This window comes from Lepisosteus platostomus, chromosome 1 (genome assembly GCF_059453375.1).
Source record: "Lepisosteus platostomus isolate fLepPlt1 chromosome 1, fLepPlt1.hap1, whole genome shotgun sequence".
In the NCBI taxonomy this organism is placed as follows: Eukaryota; Metazoa; Chordata; class Actinopteri; order Semionotiformes; family Lepisosteidae; genus Lepisosteus; species Lepisosteus platostomus.
The window spans coordinates 39,267,945-39,295,337 of record NC_142611.1 but is presented as its reverse complement, the minus strand read 5'-3'; the positions used below and the strand labels follow the sequence as shown (position 1 = coordinate 39,295,337).

At 35.8% G+C, this 27,393-nt stretch overlaps 1 protein-coding gene across 4 annotated transcripts in view; it reads left to right on the top strand.

Annotated features, from left to right (window-relative positions):
- Nucleotides 1-27,393, top strand: part of cc2d2a (coiled-coil and C2 domain containing 2A) — a 44,386-nt gene that overhangs the window by 13,392 nt on the left and 3,601 nt on the right. For 3 of the 4 annotated variants that reach the window (XM_088628297.1, XM_088628313.1, XM_088628289.1), the window contains 23 exons: nt 255-464; nt 1,242-1,348; nt 1,649-1,789; nt 2,280-2,436; nt 3,132-3,379; nt 3,782-3,959; nt 5,704-5,857; nt 6,288-6,435; nt 7,477-7,615; nt 8,234-8,437; nt 8,821-8,913; nt 9,254-9,345; nt 12,564-12,731; nt 13,128-13,227; nt 15,346-15,455; nt 15,844-15,940; nt 16,053-16,151; nt 16,777-16,953; nt 17,802-18,005; nt 18,602-18,691; nt 19,933-20,046; nt 20,525-20,659; nt 21,181-21,303. In XM_088628297.1, coding sequence (XP_088484423.1) covers nt 255-464; nt 1,242-1,348; nt 1,649-1,789; nt 2,280-2,436; nt 3,132-3,379; nt 3,782-3,959; nt 5,704-5,857; nt 6,288-6,435; nt 7,477-7,615; nt 8,234-8,437; nt 8,821-8,913; nt 9,254-9,345; nt 12,564-12,731; nt 13,128-13,227; nt 15,346-15,455; nt 15,844-15,940; nt 16,053-16,151; nt 16,777-16,953; nt 17,802-18,005; nt 18,602-18,691; nt 19,933-20,046; nt 20,525-20,659; nt 21,181-21,303 — 3,288 coding nt within the window. The remainder of the gene's footprint in view (nt 1-254; nt 465-1,241; nt 1,349-1,648; nt 1,790-2,279; nt 2,437-3,131; nt 3,380-3,781; nt 3,960-5,703; nt 5,858-6,287; nt 6,436-7,476; nt 7,616-8,233; nt 8,438-8,820; nt 8,914-9,253; nt 9,346-12,563; nt 12,732-13,127; nt 13,228-15,345; nt 15,456-15,843; nt 15,941-16,052; nt 16,152-16,776; nt 16,954-17,801; nt 18,006-18,601; nt 18,692-19,932; nt 20,047-20,524; nt 20,660-21,180; nt 21,304-27,393) is intronic. The other variant, XM_088628306.1, reaches the window with a different exon arrangement.

Here is a 27,393-nt window from a genome sequence, read left to right as displayed (position 1 = left end):
CCATTTTTATATTTGGATGAAATCTTGTTATTAACAGTAAAAAAAAAAACTATAAGTATTTTATGTGTTTTCTAACATACTATTTGATCAAATACAGTTTACTCACAATCATTACCTAGAAATTGGAATTCGGCTTTTTAAATATCTCCTTTTTCTCCTGCAGAATAAGTGCGAAGTAGAGTGAAAGATTTCCTTCAACTGAAAGATTGATTGTCGTTGTAGTAATTCCAGACTTTGGTGTGTTTACCTTAAAGCCAGCAAAGTCCAAGTACACGAGCCGATACATCCCAGGGGCAGGAGATCCTCAAGGGGACTTTCAGCTGGATATTGACGTCTCTGGCTTAATTTTCACTCACCACCCCCTCTTCAGCCGAGAGCATGTGCTGGCTGCCAGATTGGCCCAAATGTATGACCAGCACTTGACATGGCAGCAGAAGAATCTGACTGGCCTTCTCACTGACAAGGTCTGTGTTCTTCTTACATAGACATGTTAAACCCTTATCTCAGCAAATTGGTCTTGCTTCTCGGGGTCTTTTCTGTTTGTTTTAATAATGGTTTGAATAGTTCACGCAGATTCATTTAGCTATAGAGCTTTAAGCTGTGTGTTTTAATAATACAATGGTATTTAATCAAGATTGTTAATCATGCCCATTATGATGAAAGAGCAGTGATTGTGAAGATTATGATGCATGCAGTCTTCTCACAGATGGTCAACATGTGGAGATCATTCCTTTGAAATTCTAATGAGTTGCAGAATATTTTGATTATCTTTTTGTATAACATTTGGTATTTAATATTTCTGTTATGGAATTATTTCAGTAGATTAATTTGTTATTTATGGCGTTTCAGAAAGCCGAAATATCTGTTAATCACTTTATGAAATTAGCTAATCTGTTCAAGTAGAACTCTTTTGAAATGTGTACAGTGGAGCAAGGAGATTTGTAAAGGTAAGTGGGACAGTGGAGAACATGTTCCTGTTGACAGCCACAGTACACATCATGGGGCAAGTCGTGAGCTCTGTATGACGACTACTGATGTCTATGAGGGCTTGCTTGCTTGGAAGGGCATGGAATGCAGTGTCATCATTGTACTTGTAATAGTTTTTGCCTATGGGAATGTGTTTCCCCCGATCCCCATTTGTGTGCATACCAAAATCCTTCATTCTATGATGTTGTTTTCACAAACCATTATAAGTAATGTTATGACTTGTTGAATTCATGTAATTCATTTTTATTCTTTAGCTACGAGCTTTGAGGAATGCTGTACGCAATATCGCAGAACAACACAGGGGACAAGACCTTGATCCTGTTACACAGCACAGGATACTAGAGTATAAAAGCGAGATCAGGTGAATCTTTTAGACCTTGGCATTTTAGCTGTATTTTAAGTATAAAGTGATATTTTCAAGTCCTTGAAAACCATTAGTTTTTAGTGTTGTTTGACTATATACAAACTGTCAACATTATGTCATATCTCTTAAAGCTTCCATTCTTGAAGGTTTTGAATGAAAATAGTTCTTACATTTTTTCATTAATTTATCATCAGTTATTAATATATGATGTAATGAAAGTATTCGTTTTTAAGAAAAGGGCCAAATAAGGTATTTTTCCTCATATATCATTTTATTTAGATTAATTTTGTTTTACAGGCACACTCGCAAATTGCGTGACATGGAGCAAGAAAAGGACCGATCCTTATTGAAAAACATTGTGAAGGTCTGGAAGGAAATAAAATCCCTGAGAGAGTTTCAGAAATTCACTAATACACCACTCAAGCTCTACCTCAGAAGGTATGTTATAAAAAGTATCAATATCAATACTGTGTTTCTATTCACACCACAGATCTCTGTCCAATATGGATTTGGGTCCTTCTGACATCACCAGGTTCCAATTGAAAGTGACTCTGTAGTGTTCAAGTATTGCATATGCTTCTTTTTTGGTGCTTACATTGTAGTGTAGCATTCTCAAATTTGTTGATGGAAAATGTGTTATTATCAGCAATACAATGTTTAATTGGTGATATTTCAAACTCTTGCACATTAGATCTATATAATTTTCAAAATAGTGTGCTGACTTATAATGTGACTTTAAATGCTTGAATGAATGGCTACTTTATATCATGACTCTTTTAAAACATTCATAGTATTTTGTCTGTCTGTGGTGGTGATGGTGGTTGTGGTATCTCAGACCTTTCTAAAATGTAAGAGGACTAAAAACTGTGCCATTGATATTGGTTTGACTGCAAAGCCCTTAAATGCACTTAAACGATTTGTATTTGAGGGAGGAAGTGGTCCGGGTGGCAGATGAGCAATGTTATGAATCTGAAATTCAGGCAGAGATCTGTGAGCTCAAGGATGAGTTTGAGGAGGAATATCTGAAGAAGCTCTCTGAATATAAAACAAAATATGAGGAGTGGAAAGCCTGGAAAAAGAAGCAAGTAGGTTATAATTATAAAGAGAAAATGCTTTTAATTTTTTTTGAATGACTTTAATTTTCTAAATTAACTCATTTGGTATTATATTGTCTTAATCTGGGAATTAAGCCTCATATTGTGGACATTATTTGTTATTGTAGCACATTCTGGGTGGAGGGTGCATGTTCTTCCTGTTTTTCCTGGAAGAATCCTGTTTTTGGATACTGTAGTTTCCTCTCCTCTTCCAAAGATGCACTGGCCAAGTTAATTGGTGTCTCTGAATTGTGCTTTCTTCTTTGTGTCCTGCAATGGACTAGTGACCACTCCTTCTTGTTGCCGTGCCTTGTACTCTGTGCTTTTAGGATAGGCGCCAGATAATGACTCTTAATTAGCAACTTTATGGTAAAGCATTTTTATTTTGGACATTTGTATAGATATTATGAGTTATAAAAATGCGCTGTTGTCTCTAATCTGATTTCATGATAATTGCTTTTGAAGGTCTCAATGTGATTACATAAAAAATCTCATTGCTTTTTAAAAATGTATGAGTTCATTGATTATCATTAATCATTTTGTTTTCAAGAAAATGCTAACATTAGCTTGTGTTCAACTACAGTCTAAAGCTGAATGCATGTCAAACAGATTGAGGATCAAAAATGCACAATATGGGACTGAGAGAACCACATTTATCTTCATGCTTTATTCTGCTTGTTCAAAAGGCGAGAAAGAAAAAGAAGAAAAAACAGCAGCTACAAGATGAAGGGGAAGATGAGGGTCCTGGGCAGAGTGACATAGAGATGGGGGAAGAGCCACTAAAACCAACACTTCCTGAGCCACTTGATGAAGAGGCACTGGAGCAGCAGGTCCGGGAGAAAGCAGCCAACATCCGCAGGAAACCAGGGGAGTCTGTCCTCCTCCCTGAGCTGAGCAATACTGGCAGTGTCACACCCAATGAGCAGTGCCCAAGGTGACCACTCGTATTTCAGACTACTGCCCAGCAGAGAGACAGTCAAAAGCTTTTGTAGTCTTGTGGGTTAATAAACATGGAGGCCTGAAAATTGTTTCACTTTATTAATTTCACAAGTACCAGTTGTGGTTAATGAATTCAAGAGGTTATCTGGGAACTGTACTAAACAGCTGACAATGAATTGGCAGAACATGGATAGTGGTGGTGCATTACATCTGGATGAGGTTATGTTTTAGCTTGATCTGAATTTTGTGTATAACTGGTGTTCTTTGTCAAAGCTTTTTATGAACCTCTTGTCAGTTGCATGTTTTCTTTGGATATTGCAGGCTAGTACTTCATCTATAACGTCTGTGTATTTTGAAACTGGTTGTGTTCACATGGAAACCTTTTTTTACTTTCTAGGGGAGAAGTATCAAGAAGGGAAGATGTCCTTAAACGTTCTGTATTTGCAAAAGTTCTTTACAACAATAAGGAAGTTTCTAGGACTGCAAGCCGTGCATTAAACTCAGATTTCAGAGTTCACTTTGGGCAGATCTTTAATTTGAAAATAGTCAATTGGCCAGAAAGTGTCAAGCTGCAGGTAGGTAACAGCTTTGATATTATTAAAGTTCCAAACTTCACAGGCATGGAATAGCGAAAAAAGTAAACAACTGAATCAGACTATGGAGGGGATAGTATTAGTTTAAGAGCTTTGATTGAAACTTGTTTATTTGAACTCAAATTTAATGTTTTAATTTTGTGTTATTATAGTAGTATTATAGTAATAAACACATAAAAAATAATTATCTTATTTGAAACTAAAGCATGGTGTAATTAACATATAAATATTAAAAAGCACATCAAAATTCACTTAGGTTAATTTTAGGCACCATCTACACTGAAGCATACAATCTGATTAAGTTCGGTGTTCTTTAATTTCAACTATTACACATAGCATTTATCAGTGACTTAACATATACATAACATTAAGAAGTAAGAAGGGTTACAAATGAAAGGAGGCCTAAATAAGGATATTATTTTCAACAACGTGTCTATGTAGCTTGTTCCATTCTCCCACATGTCTCTAAATAAGTACCTCCTATTCTCGAATTTAAATGCATGTCCTTGTTTTATTTGAATGGGGCTACATAAAATGTTATGGATATATTTTTAACTTGCAAAGGAACAGATAAAGGTGTATCCCGTGCTGAAAGGAGAAGAAAAGAGACACAATGTTTTAGTTGTGGAGCCTCCACACTTGAAGAAGGCTCCACAGCCAAAATGTTGTCTCTTTTCTTTTCTTTTCAGCATGGAATAAGCCTTTACCTGTTCCTTTCAGCCTATGCATTCTGATGCAGCTACCTACTGGAACTATTTTTAACTTGTTTCATCCAAAAAACTAAATGAAAACTTTATTTGTAGTTGTTGATCTTTGCCTGTCTAATTGTTTTATTTACTTTTAATACACATTAGAACAAATTTACCAGCAGTGAATTAAAGGGTCTATCTAATGTCTTGGATAAAAAAAGTACTCATGGATAAAACTGTTAAAATGCAAAGAGATTTTCTTTAAAGCTTTTCTTAATCCATTTTTATATGTATACAGTACATAAAAACATAGAAATGACTAGCATGTCATTTGAAAAGCCATTTTCACAGTGGCATAAATAAAATGTCCTTTTTTGCTTGTTTGCTTGTTGACAGCCAACACAACAATCTTTTTGAGATTCACATATGGGTATAATGTATGGTTACATTCAGTTTTTCTTTCCTGTATTATTTATTGTGTGCCTTTTGTTTAAACTCTGTAGAGGAGATTTCGAAAAGCTCAAATATTATATATTTTCTCTTGATTTGTTTTAAACACAGGTTATTTTGTAATTCCAGAAACATTGAAGAGAAACGTATACAGATATAAAGAGAGTTTATAAACTCAAACAAAGATGCAGAAAGAGCAGTCTAAAACGAGATCTCAGAGTCTGCGCCCCAGCATTGAGGAAGAATAGCAGTGTTTCCTAAGACAGTGTGGAGAGACAGAAAGATGGTTCAGATACTTCTGAGACAGCATGGAGAGACAGAAAAGACACTAGAACAAAGACAGATGAATATGGCAGCAACAGACAGCAAAGGATGGACACTACAATTTGATCGCTGTGCAGTGGTTCTAAAATTCAATACTTAAGGTTGGCTATAACAAATGTAAATCACTATATTAATCATTTCGTACAGGTATTGCTTGCATTGTTTGAAAACATACAGTATTAATATCTATAGGTGTTTAGTCAAAGGGATTTTTGGTAAAACTTTCTATTTTAAATAGAATGAACTGTTTTGACCTTTTTCAGATTTTTGAGACAGTGGGATCCTCCCATACCTTGCTAGCAGAAGTGTTTGTTCCTGTCCCAGAGACAACAGTCCTCACAGGGAGTGCCCCCTCTGAAGAACTGGAGTTCAGCAGTAACCAGCGTGTTATGTTTGACCATGAGGGGGTAGGCAGTGGTAAGTTTTAATCATTCTCTCAGATTAAACCACAGAAAACTGGAATTCTTATTATCAAAGGGAAGCAGATTTATCTGAATAAATAAAAAAATTGTACATTGTCATGACAAAATAAAACGCTTTGTATTACCAAATGTTTTTACAAAGTTACAAGACATATTTGTGAATAAATATTGACTAAAGGAGTTATAATACCACAAAAGTGTAATTCCTGTAGAATAAGGGTTTATTGAATATTACATCTCTATATATCCTTGATGTCTGGATTTGAAATAATCATAGTTCTGGATTATGCTTTTAATATGTCACAGTATAATAATGCATAAATATATTCAATGGTACTACATTATACACCATATGTTTATCAAGAACAAAAAATAGGTATGTTTCTCCTAATTTTAAGAATATCCATAATTCTCTTGTATTCCAGATGTGCCCTTTTCATTTGAGGCTGATGGCAGTAACAAGCTGATCTTGTTGACCTCTGGTAAATTGTCCTGCAGTGTTTCTTGGGCTGTGGGAGAGAACAGTGTTCCTCTGGTCCCCCCTGTAGCCCAGCAGTCTGGGGGAGTACACAGGTATCTATGTGCTAGCTGACAAAGTATGATATATATGAGAATCAGTCAATAAATAAAGGGAATGTTGTTGTTTCTAACAGTGCATGTACTTCACACAATGTGTAATACATTGTGAGATATTTAAGTACAGTAACAAGTAGTTCTTGTCAGCTGCTTCCATATGACCCTTTAAACAGTAACAGATACAGCATGCTACGCACTATGGAGAACTATATTGAAGTTAGGTCTATTACAGTGTTGAGAGGTTCTCACAGCCATTGTTATTCTGCATCATGACCAGAGCTAGGGTTAGTGTGCAGTGCATTCTGGAGTGTGGTTCGCCCACTGACCTTACAGTCTGGAATTTGCACTGTGCCAATTTAACTTTTGGTCCAAAGAAGGTAAGAACCTTAATGATGACAAAAAGGGTCTTAGGGATTAGTCAATTGAATTTTATTAGGGGGCCATCATTATCGTTGTACAGCTCATTGCAAACTTATGAATGTGCCAGAGGACTATATTGAAAACTGAAAGTCTTCTGAACCCCTGAAGTGAATTTGTGAATAATTCACCAGTGCACTTCACTTACCGCCGTATATTTTTTTCAGTCAATTACCGTTATTTACATTAGAAGACTAGAAAGCACGTATTTGTGTAGCCTTAATATAGACAATAATGGTAAGTTTAATTGAAGTGATGGTGGGACCAGACAGGTGTAAAAGCTATTTTACTGGTTTAAAACTGAAAATGTTTGAAAAACTTAAAACATTACAGAACTACGTGTACATACTGTACCAAATATTAAGTACTATTTGAAAATTGTTTGACAGATGTTGTACTTAATTAAGCTGTTTTAGCAGATTGATTGAATTCAGTAATCTTCATAAACTGATTCTTTATCTTGCCCCAAAATTGAACTGCACTGTGAGAAAAAAGACATTTGTAGAATGAAGTGTACTTTATCCTTTAAAGTATCCTTTTTCCTTTAACATGAATGCATTACAAAATACAATGTTTATGACAAAATGCATTGGGTTCAAATGGTGTTTTTTCTCTTTGAAGTGCACTGAAGCATCTTGATGCTATTGCATGTATTGGAGCCTCTGGATTAAGTGACATGAAGAAGCTGGCAAAATGGGCAGCTGAGTCCCGTCTGGATCCAAATGACCCCAGTAATGCTGCACTTATGCAGCTTCTAACTGTAAGAGATTAAGATTTATCCTGTTATCTACCCATGTACCTGCAGTGTTAGTGAAATGAAGTTAAAGGCATGCTATCTGTCTGCTGCCAGACCTTCATAAACTCTCAGAGTCAAGTATTACATGGAAAAAAAGTATAAACTTTTGTAGAGATTAAAAAAATATATAAATAATCTGTTAGAAAAAGTGTATTTGATTTGTTGTAATGTAGAAGTGGTTTTGGAAGATATTTTATTAAGAAAAATAGTGTTGGTCACGCGTAAATATTATTCCTGCAAATTATTTTGTTTCAGCTTTCTGGAAATGTTGAGCAAGTGAAATTTACAAACAAAAAATATTGTTTTAAAACTCACAGACAACAGAACATTTTAAGAAATTTTGCAAGGTAGTTCTAAACACTAATTTAAAATGTAATTATTCTAGCTCTTCAATTTCTGTAGTTACGTTTCTATAGGTATTTTCATTAAGCAGCTCCTTGACGTGACTTATCAAACCATACAGATTAATCAGTAAGAATGTTATTCTTTCTTTCAGTATCATAGTTGTATTGTAATCTCACTACTGTTGTTGCATCCCTACTATTGTCACAGTGGTAAAATTGTGTGATTGTGTGGGATTAGATTGCCAGCAGTGGGGAGGTCCACGTGCCAGACTTCTTCCGACTGGAGCAGCTGCAGGAGGATTTTAACTTCATCTCTGAAGAGGAGTTTCAGAGATCCAAGAGGTTCAGGCTTTTGATGCTGAGGAACCAGGAAGTGACAGAGTTTCGTAACTATAAGAAAGTACCTGCATTGGACAGGGAGATCACGGATAAGGTGTTCCAGGTTAGATTTGTTTCAGCTATTTTTGTCTTTATTTTCTATATTTCTAATATATTAATATTGTGAGATATTATTTGTTAAAATGCCAAAAGCTTCAGTTCAATAATGTATTGTTAGTCCCGTTGGACATGTCGATAAGTCCCAGAATATAATAATAGTGGGCACTTCTTTTTTTAAATATAGCTCTAACATTTTAACTACATGTTTCAACCTAAGAGTAAAGTGTTAAAAATTAAAATTGCAGTTGAAAATATTTTCTTATAAAGAGGCTGAAAAAATAGAAGTCTTTAAGCGACAAAAATAGAAATGTCAGTGTCCTAAGTGAAGATTCTTAGTACCATTTGTGTAGAATTTCTGTGATAGAAAACTTTTTGCTTTCCATTCAGGAATATGAAAAAAGACTGCGTGAGGGAGAGGTCATTGATATGAAGGATCATTTGGATGCTCACAGAGCACTGGTTGCCAAATATCTGCAAAAGGTGAGAGAAGTGCATCCTCTTAAGTTTTTAAGACTGTGATTTGTACTGTTATTTCTGGGTTACAAAACACTTGTTTCTGTTACACAATTCATGTAAAATATCTAACTTATTAATATGTCTGCACTTATCATCTGTATTTTAAATCTGTGTGCCACTATAATAATCCTAAAAGATAAAAGAACTGTGAGGGGAAAAATGCACACAGTTTGGTTTTTAACTTATTTTGTGTTATGTTTAATCATTCAAAAATGACACTAGTTTTCCCCTGGTTGACAAAGGAATTTGCATGTGCCAGTTTTCTGTAGGTGTCAGTGGTAATTCATATTGTTTTTCTTCCTAGGTCAGAGAGGCTGTGATGAATAGGTTTCTGATAGCAAAGCATCATTTTATCTTGTCTGACCTGGTTGTAGAAGAGGAGGTCCCCAGTATTGGGTAAAAACAAGGATTCAAATACTTCTACTTGTATACTTGTTTGCCATTTTGCACCCAGGCCATCCCGATTGGTTCTGCATTTTCGTGGTGTATCATTTTAGTGCCCTTTATGTTTGGTATAGCAGAAGATGAAAGTATTGTGAATTGAAATACATTTTTTATTTCTGATTGAATCTTAATCTTTTCAACTTCATTAGAAATTTAGTTTCAGCTAATAGACCTGACATCTTTTGAAAGTTGTTGACTGTGTTTGCAATGTCTTATTTTACCACAGGAATTAGGTAGAGTATTTTATTTTAAGTTTTTAATATAATAGGATCCCTTTTACACAGTGCATTTGCTTTTTCCAAGATGTCATGGAATTCCCTTTCCAGTATAAATGAAATGTATATGCATAATTTTCTTGACCCAGATCTTTCGTGGACAATTGGAATCTAAGAGCAAAACATATACAAAAAGACATACAGTAACATTTAAGTTGAGTCTAAGTCCACACAAGTCAAATACTGAATCTACATATATATAGTTATACATATAAATATATAGTTTTGGAAATAATTATGGAAAAGTCTATATATAATTTTAACTGTGCTATAAAATGATTTTGTGTAAAAATAAAATTACAGTACTGAAATATTACAGTGTCATTGGTTATCAGGTAACAGGTAAAATGTCAAACATATATATAGTGCCTTGCAAAAGCATTCAGCCTCTACCAACAATATCACAGTTTGAATAATTACAAGTCATGTATAGGATCCTTTTCAAAGTTCTGACAAGTTTGTTGCAGATAGGAGAAGAACTGCAGTCATCATGCCTCACCATTAATTTTCCATTGAATTCAAGTAAGGACTTGACTGGGCCAGTCAAGGACATTCACTCTCTTCTTGACAGACAGCCTTAGTGTGGCTTTAGCCTTATAAATCTGGCCATTGCCATGCTGAAATTACCCCGGTTTAGAATACTGGGTATCTCTTGTATGTTTTCCTATGAATTCATCTGCGCTTTGCACTCTCCATTTTCCCTCCATCCTGACAATCTTTACAGTCCCTGCTTATAAGAAACATTCCTGTGTACATGATGATGCCAACACTATGCTAGACAGGTGGGATGGACTGACTGGATAATGTGCTGTGTTGGGCTTGTGTCAGACATAATGCCTTTGCATTTACACCAAAATGTTAATTTTTGTTTTGCCACATATCTGCTGTACATCTCAAAAGAGATTGAAGATGAGTCCTGTTCAGTAAAGGCATCTTTCATGTCAGTCATCATCAGAAGCCACCTTTGTATAGGGACCAGGGACCAGGATATTATCAAAATACAGTGTCAACCCTAATCTAAGCTTGCCTGGGATCATATTCAATTTAATGCTTCTTTAACCTTGTTTCAAAAGGTCTTTTTTGTCTTCATGGTTGATTTGTCATTTCATTATGTGCGTTTCTTGAAATTCAAAATCTGTCTTATGATGGAAACTTAATGAGACAGGTTTATTTACTGTGAATTCAAGTTTAACCAATTTGATTATACACAGACAGAGATTATTATACTTTTTCCTGTGAACAATCAAACTATTCTTTTGTATCTGAACCGATTGGCCATAGCCAATAGAATGATCTAATTTTCTTTAAAAGTCCAATTTATATACTATTAGCTTGTTTTATCTTTATCAGTCCTGTTTGATATGATTACAAGCTCAGAACGCCATAAAATGTGGAAACTTTGCAAGGGGTGAAATACTTTTGCATGGCACTGTAGGTATAAGCAGCTCAACGGCAATATTATCACATTTTTTAAAACTCTGCAATACTGTCATATTTATACTTTTTCAGGTTTTGAGGCAGTGTTGCACATCCTGAAGGGTTACCTGATAACTAGTGACCTTATCTACACGTCTTCCTTTGTGTCCATGACTAGATTACAGTTTTGTGAAGTGTATGTTGGCATTTCAAGTAGAAAGCCAAAAAGTATCGAACAAACACAACTACTCAAACCATATATACTGTATACAGTTTACATAATATGTTTATATTCCTAAATTAATATCGTTTATGACCTTCAGACACGTTATGCTCCTCTTCTTTTTATGTTCAGCTACTAAAATTTCCCTTTAGTTGTAAAATTCCATATTAATGTTTAGTATTAAGCAGATTTAAACATGCACAGTAAAGAGATTTTAAATGAAGAAATAATTTCACTAACAACCAGTGCACCACGGGTGCCGCCTGTCAGTTATTTTGGCCAGCTAATCACATACTGCGGTATACCGCGCTAAACTGCAGATAATTCCGTGCAGTACAGGGTTTTACCGTGCATTTAAATGGCTGCATCTGCATGGTGAGAGACTATGCACAAGTACACGTACTGTATTGAAGCGAATGCCACAGACGCTGAATGTAATATAGGAAACAACGCAACTTATTTAAAGCTTTGATTACAGACTGAAAATTCATTTTATATTACTTTAATTGATGTCTCTTCAAATACATAGTGAATCAGGATGTAGAATTTTATTTTCGCCATTTAAATTTTCTCTTTATTTGCAAATGCTACAAAACCATTTATAAATGGTATTTCCATATGAAAGAAAAGATTGATGTTGCTGTCTTTTGTTGAATAGAAGCATTCATTATGAAGTCAAATACATGCTGTTTCTCTTTTTAGTCAGCATGTGCATATATACAAAAACATTTATTTTACAAAGAATCCAGGTTTCATTTAAAATGTTTTATTCTACAGAGTGCTTTGTATTTGATGTGCTGTCTCATTTATGTCCATTCTCTTTTATTTTCCATTTTCTTGGTTTGCTTTGCCTTATGTTTTAGTGCTGAGGGATCTGGGTATGTTATGATTGTTTTTTTTTCCCCACAGTACATTTATATTTATTTCAGTGTGTTTGTCTTGTGTGTAGTTAGTGCTTCACTAATTTAGCTTTAATGGTTTGAATGTATTCTTGTGTTTGTCTTTATATAAGCTTCTTGGGAACATTAGATTGTTTTGTTTTTTTAATATTATCTTATTTGAAAATTATGTTTTGCATAAGTACAGTATAAGCAGAATAAGGTCTTTTTCCACACTCATATGGAAAGGACATGTATCTTTAACAGGAAACAAATATGTAAATTCTGAGTTTGTCTGAAGTATGAGTATTTGATAGTAGTACACTATGGAAAATAGGGTTTGGTTTAGTTTTTAATTTATGTTTGGTTTCTTGTTAGGGTTTTGGGCATCAATCTTTTCAAATTAGCAGAACCCAAGCGTCCTCTTAAGCCCAGGAGAAAGGAGAGAAAGAAGGTGACAGCACAGAACTTGTCAGATGGTGATATTAAACTGCTTGTGAATGTTGTTAGAGCCTATGATATTCCAATACGGAAACCCCAGACAAGGTAGGTGCCAAAAGAAGAAAAAAAACATTATTTAATTTTGTTCAGTACAGCCATCAAGTTATTTTATTCAAATTTGAAAAAGTAAGTAATACTGAGAAGAATCTTTTTTCTTAATCCCATGAGTCAGTTAAGAAAATAAAATATTTGCAATGACATTTACGGACAACAAGCTATTGTTGCCCACAGATAAACAAAACAGTGGAAGAAAGAAAAGTAGTCTCAATAAAATGTTAAAATGAAATAAATTGCACCACCATTTTAACATGCTCATTATTGAATGGAATTGGAATTCAGTTTTAATGTACATCATCATACCTCTCTACGGTTATTTCTCTTGCTTTTGCCTTCATTATAAACTGTGCTGACACCTTCATAATTTTTGCTTTGTTTTTTTAGTAAATCCGTAGCATCAAAATCTGCTCGGTCTTTAACAGAATCGTTTACTGGGAATCCATCACAGAGTCCTGTACAGAATAATGACTGGCCACTAAACCAGGTAAACTGTACAGGAAGCTGTAAAGTGTTCTTACGGGAGAGTTAGCATCAGCTGGAGGAAAAATACACCTCTTTCCTGATTCTTAAAGCTCATAGACATGTGACAATCCTATGGATTGCAGTTTGAGGATGCTCAGCCAATTGTATACCATAGCTTCCCACCACAGTTAGTTCATGACAGCCCCAGCTCTCCCATGAACTACAGGGCGCTGCTCTAGTTTTGCTTGTTGGATCACAAGAAATCCCCTAGTACTCTTATTTTCTGTAGATGAGTTTTATTGGAGTTCCTTGATTTACAGCTTTAGGTTTCAGACTTAAATCCAGATAAGTAAGATAAAAATTATTAAACATGATTTGAAAAGGACCATAATTATAGGTTGTTGTTATTATTTCATTACATACAATTGTATGCCAAAGTTTGGGCACCCCTGGCCAAATGACATGTTTTGTTGATTTTCTAAGTGAAAAGAAGTTGACACAACCTCTGCAGCGAACACAATTAAACTTGACATATTTCTGTAAATTTTGATGCACAGTTATCATTTATTTGCTAAATTTAACAGATTGTGTGGCATGTGCAAACGTTTGGGCACTCTATCAGTCAGTACTTGGTAACACCCCCTTTGGCAGAAATCACAGCTTCCAAATGTTTCTTGTAGCCAGCTAACAGTCTTTCTGTTCTTGCTTTAGGAATTTTTACCCACTCTTCCTTGCAGAACGGTTCTAGTTCAGAAATATTCCTACATCGTCTTGCATGCACTGCGTGTTTGAGATCTACCCACAGATTTTCAATAATATTCATTTTGGGTCTGTGAAAGCCATTCCAAAACCTTCATCTTTCATTTCTTAAAGTACTTCATGGTTGATTTTGAGGTATGTTTTGAATCATTGTCTTGTTGTAATATCCAACCTCTTTTCAGCTTCAGTTTTTTCACTGACTGTGGGACATTAGCTTCCAGGATGACACTTAGTAGAATCCATTCTTCCCTCTACCCACACAATATTTCCTGTGCCACTGGCTGCCACACAGCCCCAAAGCATAATAGATCCACCACCATTTTTAACAGTTGGCAAGGTGTTCTTTTCTTCAAATGCTTCTCCTTTTTTCTCCAAACATACCCTTGGTGATTATAGCCAAATAATTCAATTTTTACTTCATCAGACCACAGCACTTGGTTCCAAAATGCCTCTGGCTTATCTAAGTGTTGTGTTGCATACTTCAGATGTTACCTTTTGTGATGAGATCACAGGTAAGGTTTCTTTCTGATGACTCTTCCATGTAGATCATGTTTGTGCAAGCAACACTGCACTGACCAGTGCAACACTATGCCTGTGCCAGCTAAACCTTCCTGCAGGTCCTTTGCAGTGATATGGGGGTTTTGTTTTGCATTCCTGACCAGTCTACAAGCAGTTCTACAGTATTAGAGATTTTTCTTGGTTTTCCAGATCTTGTCTTGACTTCAACAGTTCCCCTTAATTTCCATTTCTTAATGACATTTCGGACAGTGGAAATCGCAAGCAGGAAGCGTTTAGATATCTTTTTATAGCCTTCCCCTGTTTTGTAAGAGTCAATTATCTTTATTTTCTGATCCTTAGTCATCTGCTTAGAGGAGACCATGGTTGTTGAGTGTAAGCACAACACCCTGAGAGGTTCGAAGAGTCAGAGAACTTATGAAGCTCTGGAATTGTCATCACCTAACTTAGATTAAGGCCTAACGAGTCAATTTAGTTCTGAGACTTACAAAAAATTACGTTAGTGGATCAAATGGAAGGGTGCCCAAACTTTTGCCCATGCCACATTTGCTGTTTTATTTTTCTCAATCTGTTAAATTTATCAAATAAATAGTAACTGTGCATTAATATTTGCAGAAACATGTCAAGTTTAATTTTGTTCGCTGCAGAGGTTGTGTTAACTTCTTTTCACTTAGAAAATCAACAAAACATGTAATTTGGTCAGGGGTACTCAAACTTTTGCACAAAACTGTACATACTTCAGACTTGATTTTTTCCCGTTTCTTTATCATAATGATTAACGATGATTTTCTTTGAGTGATGGTTTTGGAATTCAGCAAAAATCAATAACAATAACCTTTTTTAAAAAAATATTCTTTTCTACCAGGTTTTGATTAGTCCGTTTGTAGAAGTTACATTTCAGCGCACTGTGCGACAAACGACAGCAGCAGATGGGCCTAACCCAAACTGGAATGAGGAACTAGAACTACCCTTCAGGTAACTACGGCAGCAGACTGAGATCACAGCCATCCTCGGCATTAACAACTCGTGCCTTTTTTTGGGCTATTCTGATGTTAAAACGTCCGAAACCTAACTTTCATTCTTCACTCTCTCAATTACATTTGTTGTTCATTAAAAAGAAACCTTTATGCGGACCAGGTGATTTTTATTGTAGTTTTGACTGATGTTCCAGAACAAGACTGTTTCCAAACTGCCAGTAGTGTAAAACTGGCTAGCTTTTGCTATACTTCTATACTTCTATAAATGCTTCTACACCTGAAGAAGTCTCTACGGCCAAAATGTGTTTTCTTTCTTCTATTTTCAGCATGGAATAAACCTATTACTTTTTCCTACATCCTTCTATACTTCTGTTTGTGTCTTTCAGAGCCCCCAATGGGGATTACAGTACAACTAGCTTGCAGTCAATAAAGGATGATATCTTCATCAACGTCTTCGACGAAATCCTATATGATGTGGTACAGGTGGGTGGTAAAACTATGCTTGACAAATGTTGACAATATTTTCTGTTTTATTTGACTGAATATGTCAGTGCAGGTGCCGTTGACCATCAGCATCTTGATGTAATTTTTACAGGATGACCGAGAAAGAGGAAGTGAAATTCATACTCGGATTGAGAGGCACTGGCTGGGATCTGTCAGGATTCCTTTCACCACCATTTATTTACAGTCGCGGGTAAACATTGAACATAATACACCTAATTTAAGATGTATATTCTAAATACATATACTGTACAATGAAACAATTGGCAATCTATTAAACTCTAAGTCCCTTGATATAATGATAACAAAAACATATTGGAATTTGCAGCTGTAATCTGTTCATAAACTGCAGATGTGATGCAGCATTGCACCTCCATTGCACTTTCATGTTGGTTGTAGGTATTTTAACTTTGCAGTCTACTGAACAAGCAAGTAATAATTGACGATTAAGTAGCATTCTTTAAAGACATTGCACCGCAGGCATTGATTACACAGATGATTATATTGTAAGTTCTTGTTCATAGAGTAACAACATTCAACATCAGTGCACCCACCATTTTTTTTTAATTGATGAATGTTTCAATCATTACAATTGGACTGGAAAATGTAATGTGTGTTGGGCTCAAAATGTAATTTTGTCTAAATCATTCATCTGAATTGCAATATTTTTTCATTCTTTTAGGAACAAATAATTTAAAAGTGCTGTAGAAAACAGAGCATGAACTGTTGACGATCAGCATCTAGGTTCTAAATTGGCACTTTAAGCGTAAATTCAGTTTGAACTTTTGTATTTTGTGTATTTTGTATTTTTTCTGTAGATCGATGGTACTTTTAAGATTAATACACCACCAGTGCTGCTGGGATACAGCAAGGAGCACAGTCTGGCTAGTGAGGGAGGTTACGATGCAGTGAGGTGTCTGAGTGAGGGCTCTTACATTACGCTCTTCATAACCATTGAGCCCCAGCTGGTGCCTGGAGAAACAGAGAGAGAAAAGGTACATTCTGGTTGTCTTTTTGACTTCCCTACTACACTGTGTGGTCACAAGGCAATTCCTGTCCCTAGATGGGCTAGGTTCTTCCATTTATTGTTGTAAAATGGCTCTCAATTTCTAAGCTGAACTTACTGTTTGCTTATTTGATTGTCTTTCATGACTTTTGCAATTACTAATTATTACATTTCTGAAACCTGGAGGATTCCTGCTACTGAGAACTAGTGTCCTAGGCTTTTTACCCTTTGTGATGCCTTTGTGTTTACCAGTCTTTGAATGCTTGCTACAGAAGTTGCATTCTGCATACATTTTTCTTGAAAGTTTCTTGGTGCATTTTGGACATAGTCTGGTTTTTGTTCTGTTTTATTACTAACCTGCATTTACAGTATACAATAAAGTATTTTTTCTTTTTACATATGCCAGTCTTAATTTCAAATTTTAAAGTGTCCAGCTCTTAACATTTTGCTGATTTCATAGATGCATTTTTCTTTATTTTTTTTTCAGTTTTTGTTCAGTTTGCTTTGTTTTTCTTTAATTTTTGCTGCTATTCTTTAGATGAAGGAGATGAAGGTAAAGTTTCAAGATATTTGTTGTTTTTAGGAAACAGTTCCTCTTTTTGTACAAACATGTTCTTCTGTGTTGTGCAGTACACACCTGTGTAGTTTAACACATCTTCTAGCTAGTGTTATATAACTTTTAATTTTTATTCATTTAATTTTGATGCAGTGCAATTTGAAGCCTTAATTAAACATTCAGTTGAAAGTGTGATTTTAGAGGTTTTAAATGTTTCTATTGTTTTAAACATGAAGTTGTCCTGGTGTTTGTTTTATCCCTGACTGTTGAAATTCAATCAGTTTGATACCCAGGAAGAAGAGAAGCTTCTGCAAGCAGCAAACACCTTTGAGAAAGAAGCTGCTGCCAAGTTCCCCAGCCGTCAGTGCCTCACTACTGTCATTGATATCAACGGAAAGACAGTCTTTATTACGAGGTACATCAAGCCACTCAACCCTCCTCAGGAGCTGCTAGACGCCTTTCCCAATAGCCTGCAGGAGACATCTGTAAGTGTTTGGATATTCTTGTTTGGGCTTTAGGAGTCAGATTTCTATTTGTTTGTGGAGATAACACTTTTTAGTGTAATTAAAATACCATTATGAGATCATAAAGCTTACATTTTATAAGCAAATCTATTGCAGAGGTCAGAAGTGTAAAGTAACTCCACCATCCTCCTCCTGTGAGAAACACACAAGGAGACTTGGACATTTGGACAGTTTCCAGTATTTTTTCTCTGAAGGGCTCTGTGCTACTGCAACAGCTATTGCTTGATGGCTTTTGTTACTTTCATATTACAATTCGGGTTTTTTAGGTTCTATTGATATTAATGTATAACAAAATCAGACTAATGTGTATAAATGGTAATCTCAGTTGGTCAAATCTGTTGTATGCAGTATCACCAAATTCCGATTATACTGTTTTGGGCTCGATTACTTGATATTATGATTTTAAATGGTCTGTCCACTTTTTTTTTTCTAGAAATACAACCTGCCAATGTTGTATTTAATCAATATGGTACATGGCCAAATAATCTAAGAATCTCTTGCGATTGATTTTTTTTTAAGAGGTTGCTTTATTATCTCTCTTGTACATCTTCCTGTAGGAATTGGTGGCTCACTATGTGTCCCTCATCCCCTTCTTGCCTGACAGCGTTTCCTTTGCTGGCATCTGTGACCTGTGGAGCACCTGCGATGTGAGTAGCTGAACTAAGTGTTCTAATACTTACATGTATAAGAGAAACATAATCATCTTTCAGCATGAATTCAGCTGCAGGAGAGGTTTTTTTACCTTCCATGATCTGTGAACACACCCATCTTTGTGTGGGCATTTTCATTTTTAATGCACATTTTAATTGCAGGAAGTGTTCTGTTGTTTTTACTTCTTTATCAAAACAATGACAGAACCAATAAACAAGTTCACTGATATGGATTCCAATTCTTTTTGAACACCACCATTTTAACATTCCTTTGAATTCTTTTTGTTTCAAAATGTTTTTGGTTTTAATAATAATAATAATTGCTTACACTTATATAGCGCTTTTCTGGACACTCCACTCAAAGCGCTTTACAGGTAATGGGAACTCCTCTCCACCACCACCAATGTGCAGTATCCACCTGGCAGCCATAGTGCGCCAGTACGCTCACCACACATCAGCTATCAGTGGGGAGGATAGCAGAGTTATGTAGCCAATTCATAGAGGGGGATTATTAGGAGGCCAGGACTCCGGGGTTACACCCCTACTCTTTTCGAGAAACACCCTGGGATTTTTAATGACCACAGAGAGTCAGGACCTCGGTTTTACGTCTCATCCGAATGACGGCACCTGTTTTATAGTGTCCCCGTCACTATACTGGGGCATTAGAACCCACATGGACCGCAGGGTGAGCGCCCCCTGCTGGCCCCACTAACACCTCTTCCAGCAGCGACCTTAGTTTTTCCCAGGAGGTCTCCCATCCAGGTACTGACCAGGCTCACACCTTTTACATGAGTTTTAAGGAGGGTCACTACACTGAGTATGTTTGTTGAAGCTGGTATCTTACGCAGCCATACTCATTTTATTCTGAGATGGTAAACCTGATTTAATTTGTTTTAATAATAATAATAAACTTAATATTATATAGCGCCTTTAAATGTGAGTTCTCAAAGCGCAGTTTTCATTATTAACATGGATTTTACCATTTCAAAATCTATCCACCACTTCAAAATTTAGTAATTTCTCCCAGAAGAAATGTATGTTTATCTTTTTTTTTTCACAAATATTGAGCTGTCTGCTTTTGATGTGTTGTCTGTCAGATGATATCCATGTGTTTACTTCCTGCAAACAATAAAATACATAGCACACATCAGATGTGTGAATGGAAATAGAGATATTGTTCTGTGGATTCTTGAGCTGAAGGATGAATACATGTACAGTGTGCGTAATTTTTTTTGTAGCAATTCCTAGACCTTTTGGCAGGAGATGAAGAAGAGCATGCAGTCTTGCTGTGCAATTATTTTCTGGCAATGGGCAAGAAATCTTGGCTCATCATTGGAACTGCTATTCCTGAGGTAAAACAGCTGTTAGATTACTATAGGTTTTCAACATTTACAAGAAGTGCCACTTTTTGCTGGGTGGAATTTGAGTTTTTAGTTTTACTAAGTTTCTAAAATATACTATCTGAGCATTGATATTAAATGCTGATATTAAATTCATTTTAGACAACATTACTCAAGTGCACACTTATGTTTATATTTTACAAAATATTTATTTTACAAAAGTTTCTTTTTTATGAAGGTAGTAGACTATATCTTAATTACTGAATGTCTGACACCAAATTAATGGGTCATCTTACAGTCCTTTTTTGTATTTTTTAAGATCTTTGTACATTATGACCAATGACCCTTGTTTTCTTAAAGCTTTGAGTATACAGTATACAGCAGGTGCTAAAAAATTCTGTAACTATCATATTGTACATATTGTTTTGAGAAAGTACGTGCACTGTTTGTGTCATCTTTTGTTTTGTGTGCTTGTCTTATTTCTATACAGGGGACGACTGCTTATGTACTGACTTATGAACAAAGTCGATATGTTATTTGGAACCCTAGCAAAGGCCAATATTATGGTCAATTTGATACCTTCTGCCCACTGCAAAGTGTGGGGTGCCTTGTGAATGCTGACAATGTGAGTGCATATACAGGATTCTTCAGACTTGATTATTTATGAAAAGTGGTTCAGTTTTTAACTACATTATTACTTTTTTAAACTTTTTAAACTTGAAAAAAACAAAGAGTTTCTAATTTAGGAAACCGTGAATTTTATTGAGTTTTATCTCAAAAACCTTTTTTTATGTCTAAAATTTCATTTAATTAAAACGTACTGGGGCCAACACATTGAGCCTCAACCTCAGTTGAGCTCTATGATCTAGTTGTCACAGGTTTTAGCCTGACTCATGGTAAGAGCTGACAGATAAGATTTCGCAAGAGTCAGCACTCCTGTGGCCGAGCACTACTAAGGATAAGGTGGGATTAGCCGAGCAGGGCGATTTGGCTCTGGACAACATAGCAACACTTGCAGCGTTTAATAAGTGACTCATTTCATGAAAACTTTAAAGCAGGTGGTTATAGAATGTAATTCACAAACAGAAAAAGTAAAACATTGCTAATTATTCAATTTGGAATCTGTCAAAATACTTTGTTTTTAAGGTGTGGTTTAATATTCAACAATATGATGCTCCCATGAGAATAAGTTTTGACATCACTAAATCCAAATTGTGGAGGCCATTCTTTTCAAGAAGCTTTTCACATCCAGGCCTGTCCAGCATTCAGGTGAGGCATGCTGTGTGTTATATATATATAAATAACTATATCCTTACCCTAGAATAAACAAATGCACTTTTCAGTTAAGCTAATCAAATTATGCAATTTATACCTGAACAAGGGTAGAATTCTAATTTTATTCACTTGCTTTAGGGATTTTCAATACTTTGATGTGAAGAAAACTATTCTGTATATAGTAGAGGGTGACATACAGATGCAGCCATTCAAAATGAGCGGTAAAAACCCGCGGTACAGTAATCTACCCGCAGGGCACTGCGGTAAGTGATTGGCTGGCCAAAATGACCGACAGGGGCACTCGTGGTGCATTGGTTGGTAGTGAAAAGATTTAATCATTTAATGTCTTTACTGTGCACATTTTAATCCGCTTAGTTTTGAATATTTATATGGAATTTTACCACTAAAGGGAAATTTTAGTAGCTGAGCATAAAAAGAAGAGGAGCATAACGTATCTGAAGGTCATAAACGATATTAATTTAGGAACATAAACATTACTGTATGTACATAAACTGTACTGTGTATGGCTGGTCTTGATAGTTTAAAGAAAAAATACACACCAGTCTTCCATTTCTCCCTAAACATTTTAAGCATGAAAGTTTTATGAAACGGTACCCAAATATGTGATTGCTGTATAGAATGAATTTTAATTTTTAAAAATTATTTAACACGAAAATTAAGCTGTTTACATCTTCCGCCTGAGAACAGTCACCCGTTGCTACCCAACGCAGAAACACAGCCACTAACTAGCAAAGAAAGGACATTAGCTAGCCAATATGATAAAGAAATAAATGATTATTTTGTTTATTTCTTTTGCACATTCATTTGAACATTTCCATCGATTGTACAAGCACTTGGAAACTGTCCAATCCCTAGTTCATCAGGCATTTACCGGTCTGGTGCAGGTCTGTGTCTTCAAGGATATAATGCCAGCGAACTCTTGTTTTTATGTCCACTATAACTACGCTGGGCAAACGTTCCGAGGTCAAATTCTTCCAGCACGGGGGTACCTTTAAAGCGGAGACGACGGCACCGAAATTTTTTGGCGCGCCTTCTCTTTAAAGCCCTGGCCAAATATGAAGACAGTACGTAAAGTTATAATTCAAACGGAATTAAAAACTACACATCCCAGTTACCATGGTGGTGCTTGTGATCATTGCGTTTAACCAATGAAACAGGGCAAAAAATCAGTCACATGACTTTGGGGCAGAGTTTCGAAAGCTTAACCTAAAAGCAACAAAGCGAAATTTACACGATAGGCTACCTCAAACTGTCAGTTACACGACTGTGTATGTCGCTTAAGCCACTCCTATTTGGCATTTTAGTTATGGAGGCGAGAAGACGCCCCCTCCCCCCCCTCTCTGGGTGTCTGATTTGCCGCCATCTTTAACTGTTCGGTGTCCGAATCGGAGTACTGTAGCTACGCGTACGAAATAAAGTTAATCCCAACTACAAAACATATATTTTTGTGGTAAGAGGGCGCAAAACATCAGTATTTACTGCTATTAATTACTGTACGATTTATAGTTGAAATCTGAGCCTAGATATAAAGTTAGATATAAAGTTAAAATCTCGACAAAGCAATGTAGGAAATACAGAGAAAATAAATCCTTTCTGACATCTAAAATCAGTTTCGATCAAGGTCTCTAAAACGAACAAGAAAAAGAGGATTTTCGGAGGGCAATTACGCTGTGTTTATATAGAATAACTGATTTATGAGCAATCTAATTTCTTGTTCGTTTAAAACAGTGAAATGTCAGCTGCAAAAGATCGCACCAGAAACAGCACTCTCTCTGCCTGTCATAGACGTTCAGGAAAGGCTAAATGAAATCATGTCAAGTACAATAATTCGGTGATCAATAATAACAGTTGTAGGACAGTATATAAGGAGGATAAGGATTTTGAAGTTGACTCGAAATCTGATAGGTAACCAGTGCAAGGACTTGAAAACAGGTGTAATGCATCCCTGATAGGATTCTTGCTGTCATATTCTGAACATATTGAAGATTGCTCAGTGTAGATTTAATTTCCCCAGTGAACAGGATGTGCATTTATTAATTCTAGAAAAAAAAGCCTTTCTTGATTTCTCTAGTTCTTAGTTTCTCTAGTTCCCTTTAAAATAAACTATTATTCCACAATGCAGAGTATTACATGGCCAGTATTTACACATGATATTTGTGATTTAAAGAAATTAACACAAGCAGCTTTTGGAGATTTAAGTGTTGGCTGAGTTATTGCAGGATAAAAGACTAGAGATGTTGGTAAGAAGAAGATAATTTGGGGAAAGCTGAGGAATACACTTATAACAAGAACACTTCCTAATGGGGTTAGGCATACTTTTGATGAAGATGATGAAGTTAACAGACTATATGTTTACATAGATACTGAAATAAGGATTGTATTTTAGATTATGTGTAGTTGCTGGCATTGAACTATGTGTTGGATGCACATGAATTGAAGGAATGGGCAAACATAGGTGATGCGGATCCACAGAGCCAGCATATTAAGATCTTTATAATTAGAGGCAATTTGTTTAAATAACTAGGTATGGATACTGATGTGCAAGAGAGGTGGAAAGGCTGTTTCCTTAAGCCAGCACTATAAATTATTTTATTCTCAGTGAGATGCTGCCATTTCATAGTGGGTTTCTAACACTGTGTATAGTTCCATCCACACAGTGCCTTTACTTCCATCCATTTCTAATCTCTTTATCCAGTACAGAGGATTTGGAGCCTATCCCAGTAAGCAACGGACACAAGGCAGAATACACCCTGGACATAGCGCCAGTCCATCACAGGACAGACAGACACAAACACACACACACCAGGGCCAGTTTTCACATAAACCAATTAACTTACCAGTATGTTTTGGAGTGCGAGAGGGAGTCATATCACACATATGGAGAAAAACCATGTAACCCAGAGAGAACATGTAAACCCCACACACACAGGATCGCAGGAATTGAACCTAGGACCCCAGTGCTGCAAGATAGCAATGCTAACCACTTCGCCACCATTATAAATGGATGGATATCTTAGTTATCTTTCTAGTTCACAGGTTTGCATGCATAATTTAATTTTGAAAGCCACTGAGACATCAGGTACTACTGTTGTATTTTTGAAAAAGAAACAAAACAAAAAACATACTAACAACTGTGCCATCCTACTCCTTAGTTAATACATTTTATTATTCATAAACAGTTAACATTGTTAGCAAAATATTTTGAATTATATTTAACCCTATTTTTTCTTTAGTTTTGTATTTAACTTATTATATGATAGTCAGACTTAATGTATATTTGAACAATGAAAATATATTTTTACAAGATGCGGGGGAAAGTGCAACAACTTATTACAGTGCTAAATTTAATATTATTGATTGCTAATCGTTTACGCTAACACCTAACTTTCTTAATTAGATGTATTTAAAACAGTGAACTAAGTGTAACATACTATTCAGAAATACAATCGAAAATAGTTTTGTGGTGTTTTTATGGATGAAACGTTTCTAAAATGTATAACGTAACAAAATTAAAGACGATTAAAATCTGTAATCTTTCCACTTGTAATGTCATTAGACAGAACAACACGTTTCTGGTTTGACTAAGGATGGTATCAAAATCCACCCCTTTAATTAAGGGACTTAAAAGTAAAAAGAGATGCTTCATATTGCTTGATTAATTTTAAAAACTAAGTTATAAATGCAGACGCAATTGCTGCCATAAGCGCTCCAGGCAGCAGAATGTTCGTTCGGTACTGCTGAGCTCCGCGCCTCCTCCCTCTCTGTAAAATCCTGGGTTTGGTAAAATGTTTCAGGCATTGATGTGAAGGACAACAGAGCTTTCACTGGCCGATTATCATTATTATCATTATAATCATTATTATTAATAATGATATTAATTTAAGGGTCTAAATATCTAAACATATGTATCTGTATAGCAGGTAGTATCACTGTATTCCACTTTCTTTGTAAACACGGAAAAACAGATTCACAACGCAAAGCTGTATCGCTGTGTAAAAAATCCCGGTCTGTAATGAGCTGCTGAGCTAAGAATAGGAATGTTCCTGCTGGCAGAGGGGGTGGAAAGTGCCTGCGGTCATTTAATTAGTATTGCAATTCGCACTGATTCCCTTGCAAAGATATGGACTTAAGAATATTCGTGCCTGGTCAAAAAATGGCATTAAGCACTTAAAATTAATATGGTTAATAATAGTAAACTGTAACATGCTGTAACAAGATCGGCTAAACTGCGAAGAAAATGCTTTCAGAGAAAATGTTTCAGGTGTGAAGAACATAGATCTCCAATGCAATTTCAACCAAACCTGTTCCCACACACCCTGCCCCCACTACCATTAGAATATACACAAAGCACTCAAATCTTTCGAGCTAATGATCAGGTGACCCGAGAGAGAGCGAGAGAAACACCAAGGGGTGCGGAACCAGGGAACTATTTACATGGAAAACGGGCGATCTCCCCAGACTGTCTGCCCGTTTCACTGTTACCTGGATACCTCTTTATTTAGAACTCACTAACACTGATTTTTAGTTTAGAAGGATTCAAGTAGGGTTTTAAATGAAAGGCAGCGACCTTAATCAAGCCCAAATCATAATTGAACCCATTCAGAGCCTACATTACATTTTAGCGTTTCATTCTGAGCAGAAGACCCTCACACCTGAAGAAGGCTTGCGTTTTCTCTCTTCTCTTTTAAGCATGTGTACAATGTGTAATACAATTACAATGTGTAATTACAATGCTATAATACAATTTGAATAGTATGAGGGGGGGGGGGGGGGTGTCTTTCGCTGGAAATCTAGCCTGCTTCTACTTTACGAGTACAACCCCCTCTCTGCCAGAGTGCTGGCTGTGACGAATTAAACCGGTTTCACAGGTATTTTCAAAGTAGGAAGTACAGTGTTAACTGGTAGCTGGTTCAAAACGCGATTCAAATCAATATAAATGTTTATTTTGTAACGCATAGGTGACTATTCATTGTTATTAAAAAGACTTAAATTCGATCATGTTGTGATATTTAGAAATATAAATTTGTTTGGTGCAATGAGGTTTTATTTAATCTCTGACCAAGGGAAACGTTTCATTTTTTCAAAGAAATGTTTGTTAAAAAATAAAGTCATAGTTCCATGGGATTCAATCACAGACCATGTGACATGGGAGTCAGGAAACTAACACACAGCGCCACAGGATTTAATAACGCTATAAAAACGCTATAAAATAATGTGACTAGGCACAGAACAAGTTTACAGCACGGTACAATAATAAATGCTGACCATGACTTTAGAAGTATAAATTACTTAAAATCAATTTAAACACAAGCTGTCTTTAGCCCTCTAAGCTGGTTCATACAGAAATGTAGAGATCCAGGCTCAGAACACACAGCTTCATTAGCGAATACATATGCAGGACAACTAGAGAAGACGTTTTACAGAGGATGGATTTTTAGAAACATCCCATCAGTGACATCACTGAAGTCAATTCCTAGGTACTGTAACTGTCGTGTGGATAGTTTCACAAGAATCAGACAAAGGTTTAAGTATCGCTTGTTCTAGATAAATTTGCAAAAAAAACAAAACAACAACCCATAATGTACTTCTTTGCGGCTCTGTTTGCCCAAATCATATATTCACAACGTGAAATCTAGAAAATAATATTACATAACCAAAATCCGCAATATGGAAACAGAACCTGTGTAATTGTTGATAGATGATGTACTTGTAACATTTTTACAAGACGAACTACAACATTTAAAAAATGACTTGTATGTACTTGATATCTCTAATCAATCCACGGCGACATTGTTAAAAGCAGAGTCCCAGCACAAAACGAAACTAAAACGCATACCGTTTCGCGCTTCTTATTAGTTGCTCAAAAGTAATTTGACCGTATGAAATGCATAATATAAACCTAGAAACATATACGTGAGCAGTATTTACGCACTGTAGTATCGGTGTTAAGACATACCTCTCAAATACTGTAAATCAAGTTAAAAATATCTCAAGACCGATTCTGGTCATAATGAAACCATGTTTCGTGTATGTTTTCTTTAAAGTACCGAGACCAGCCATATA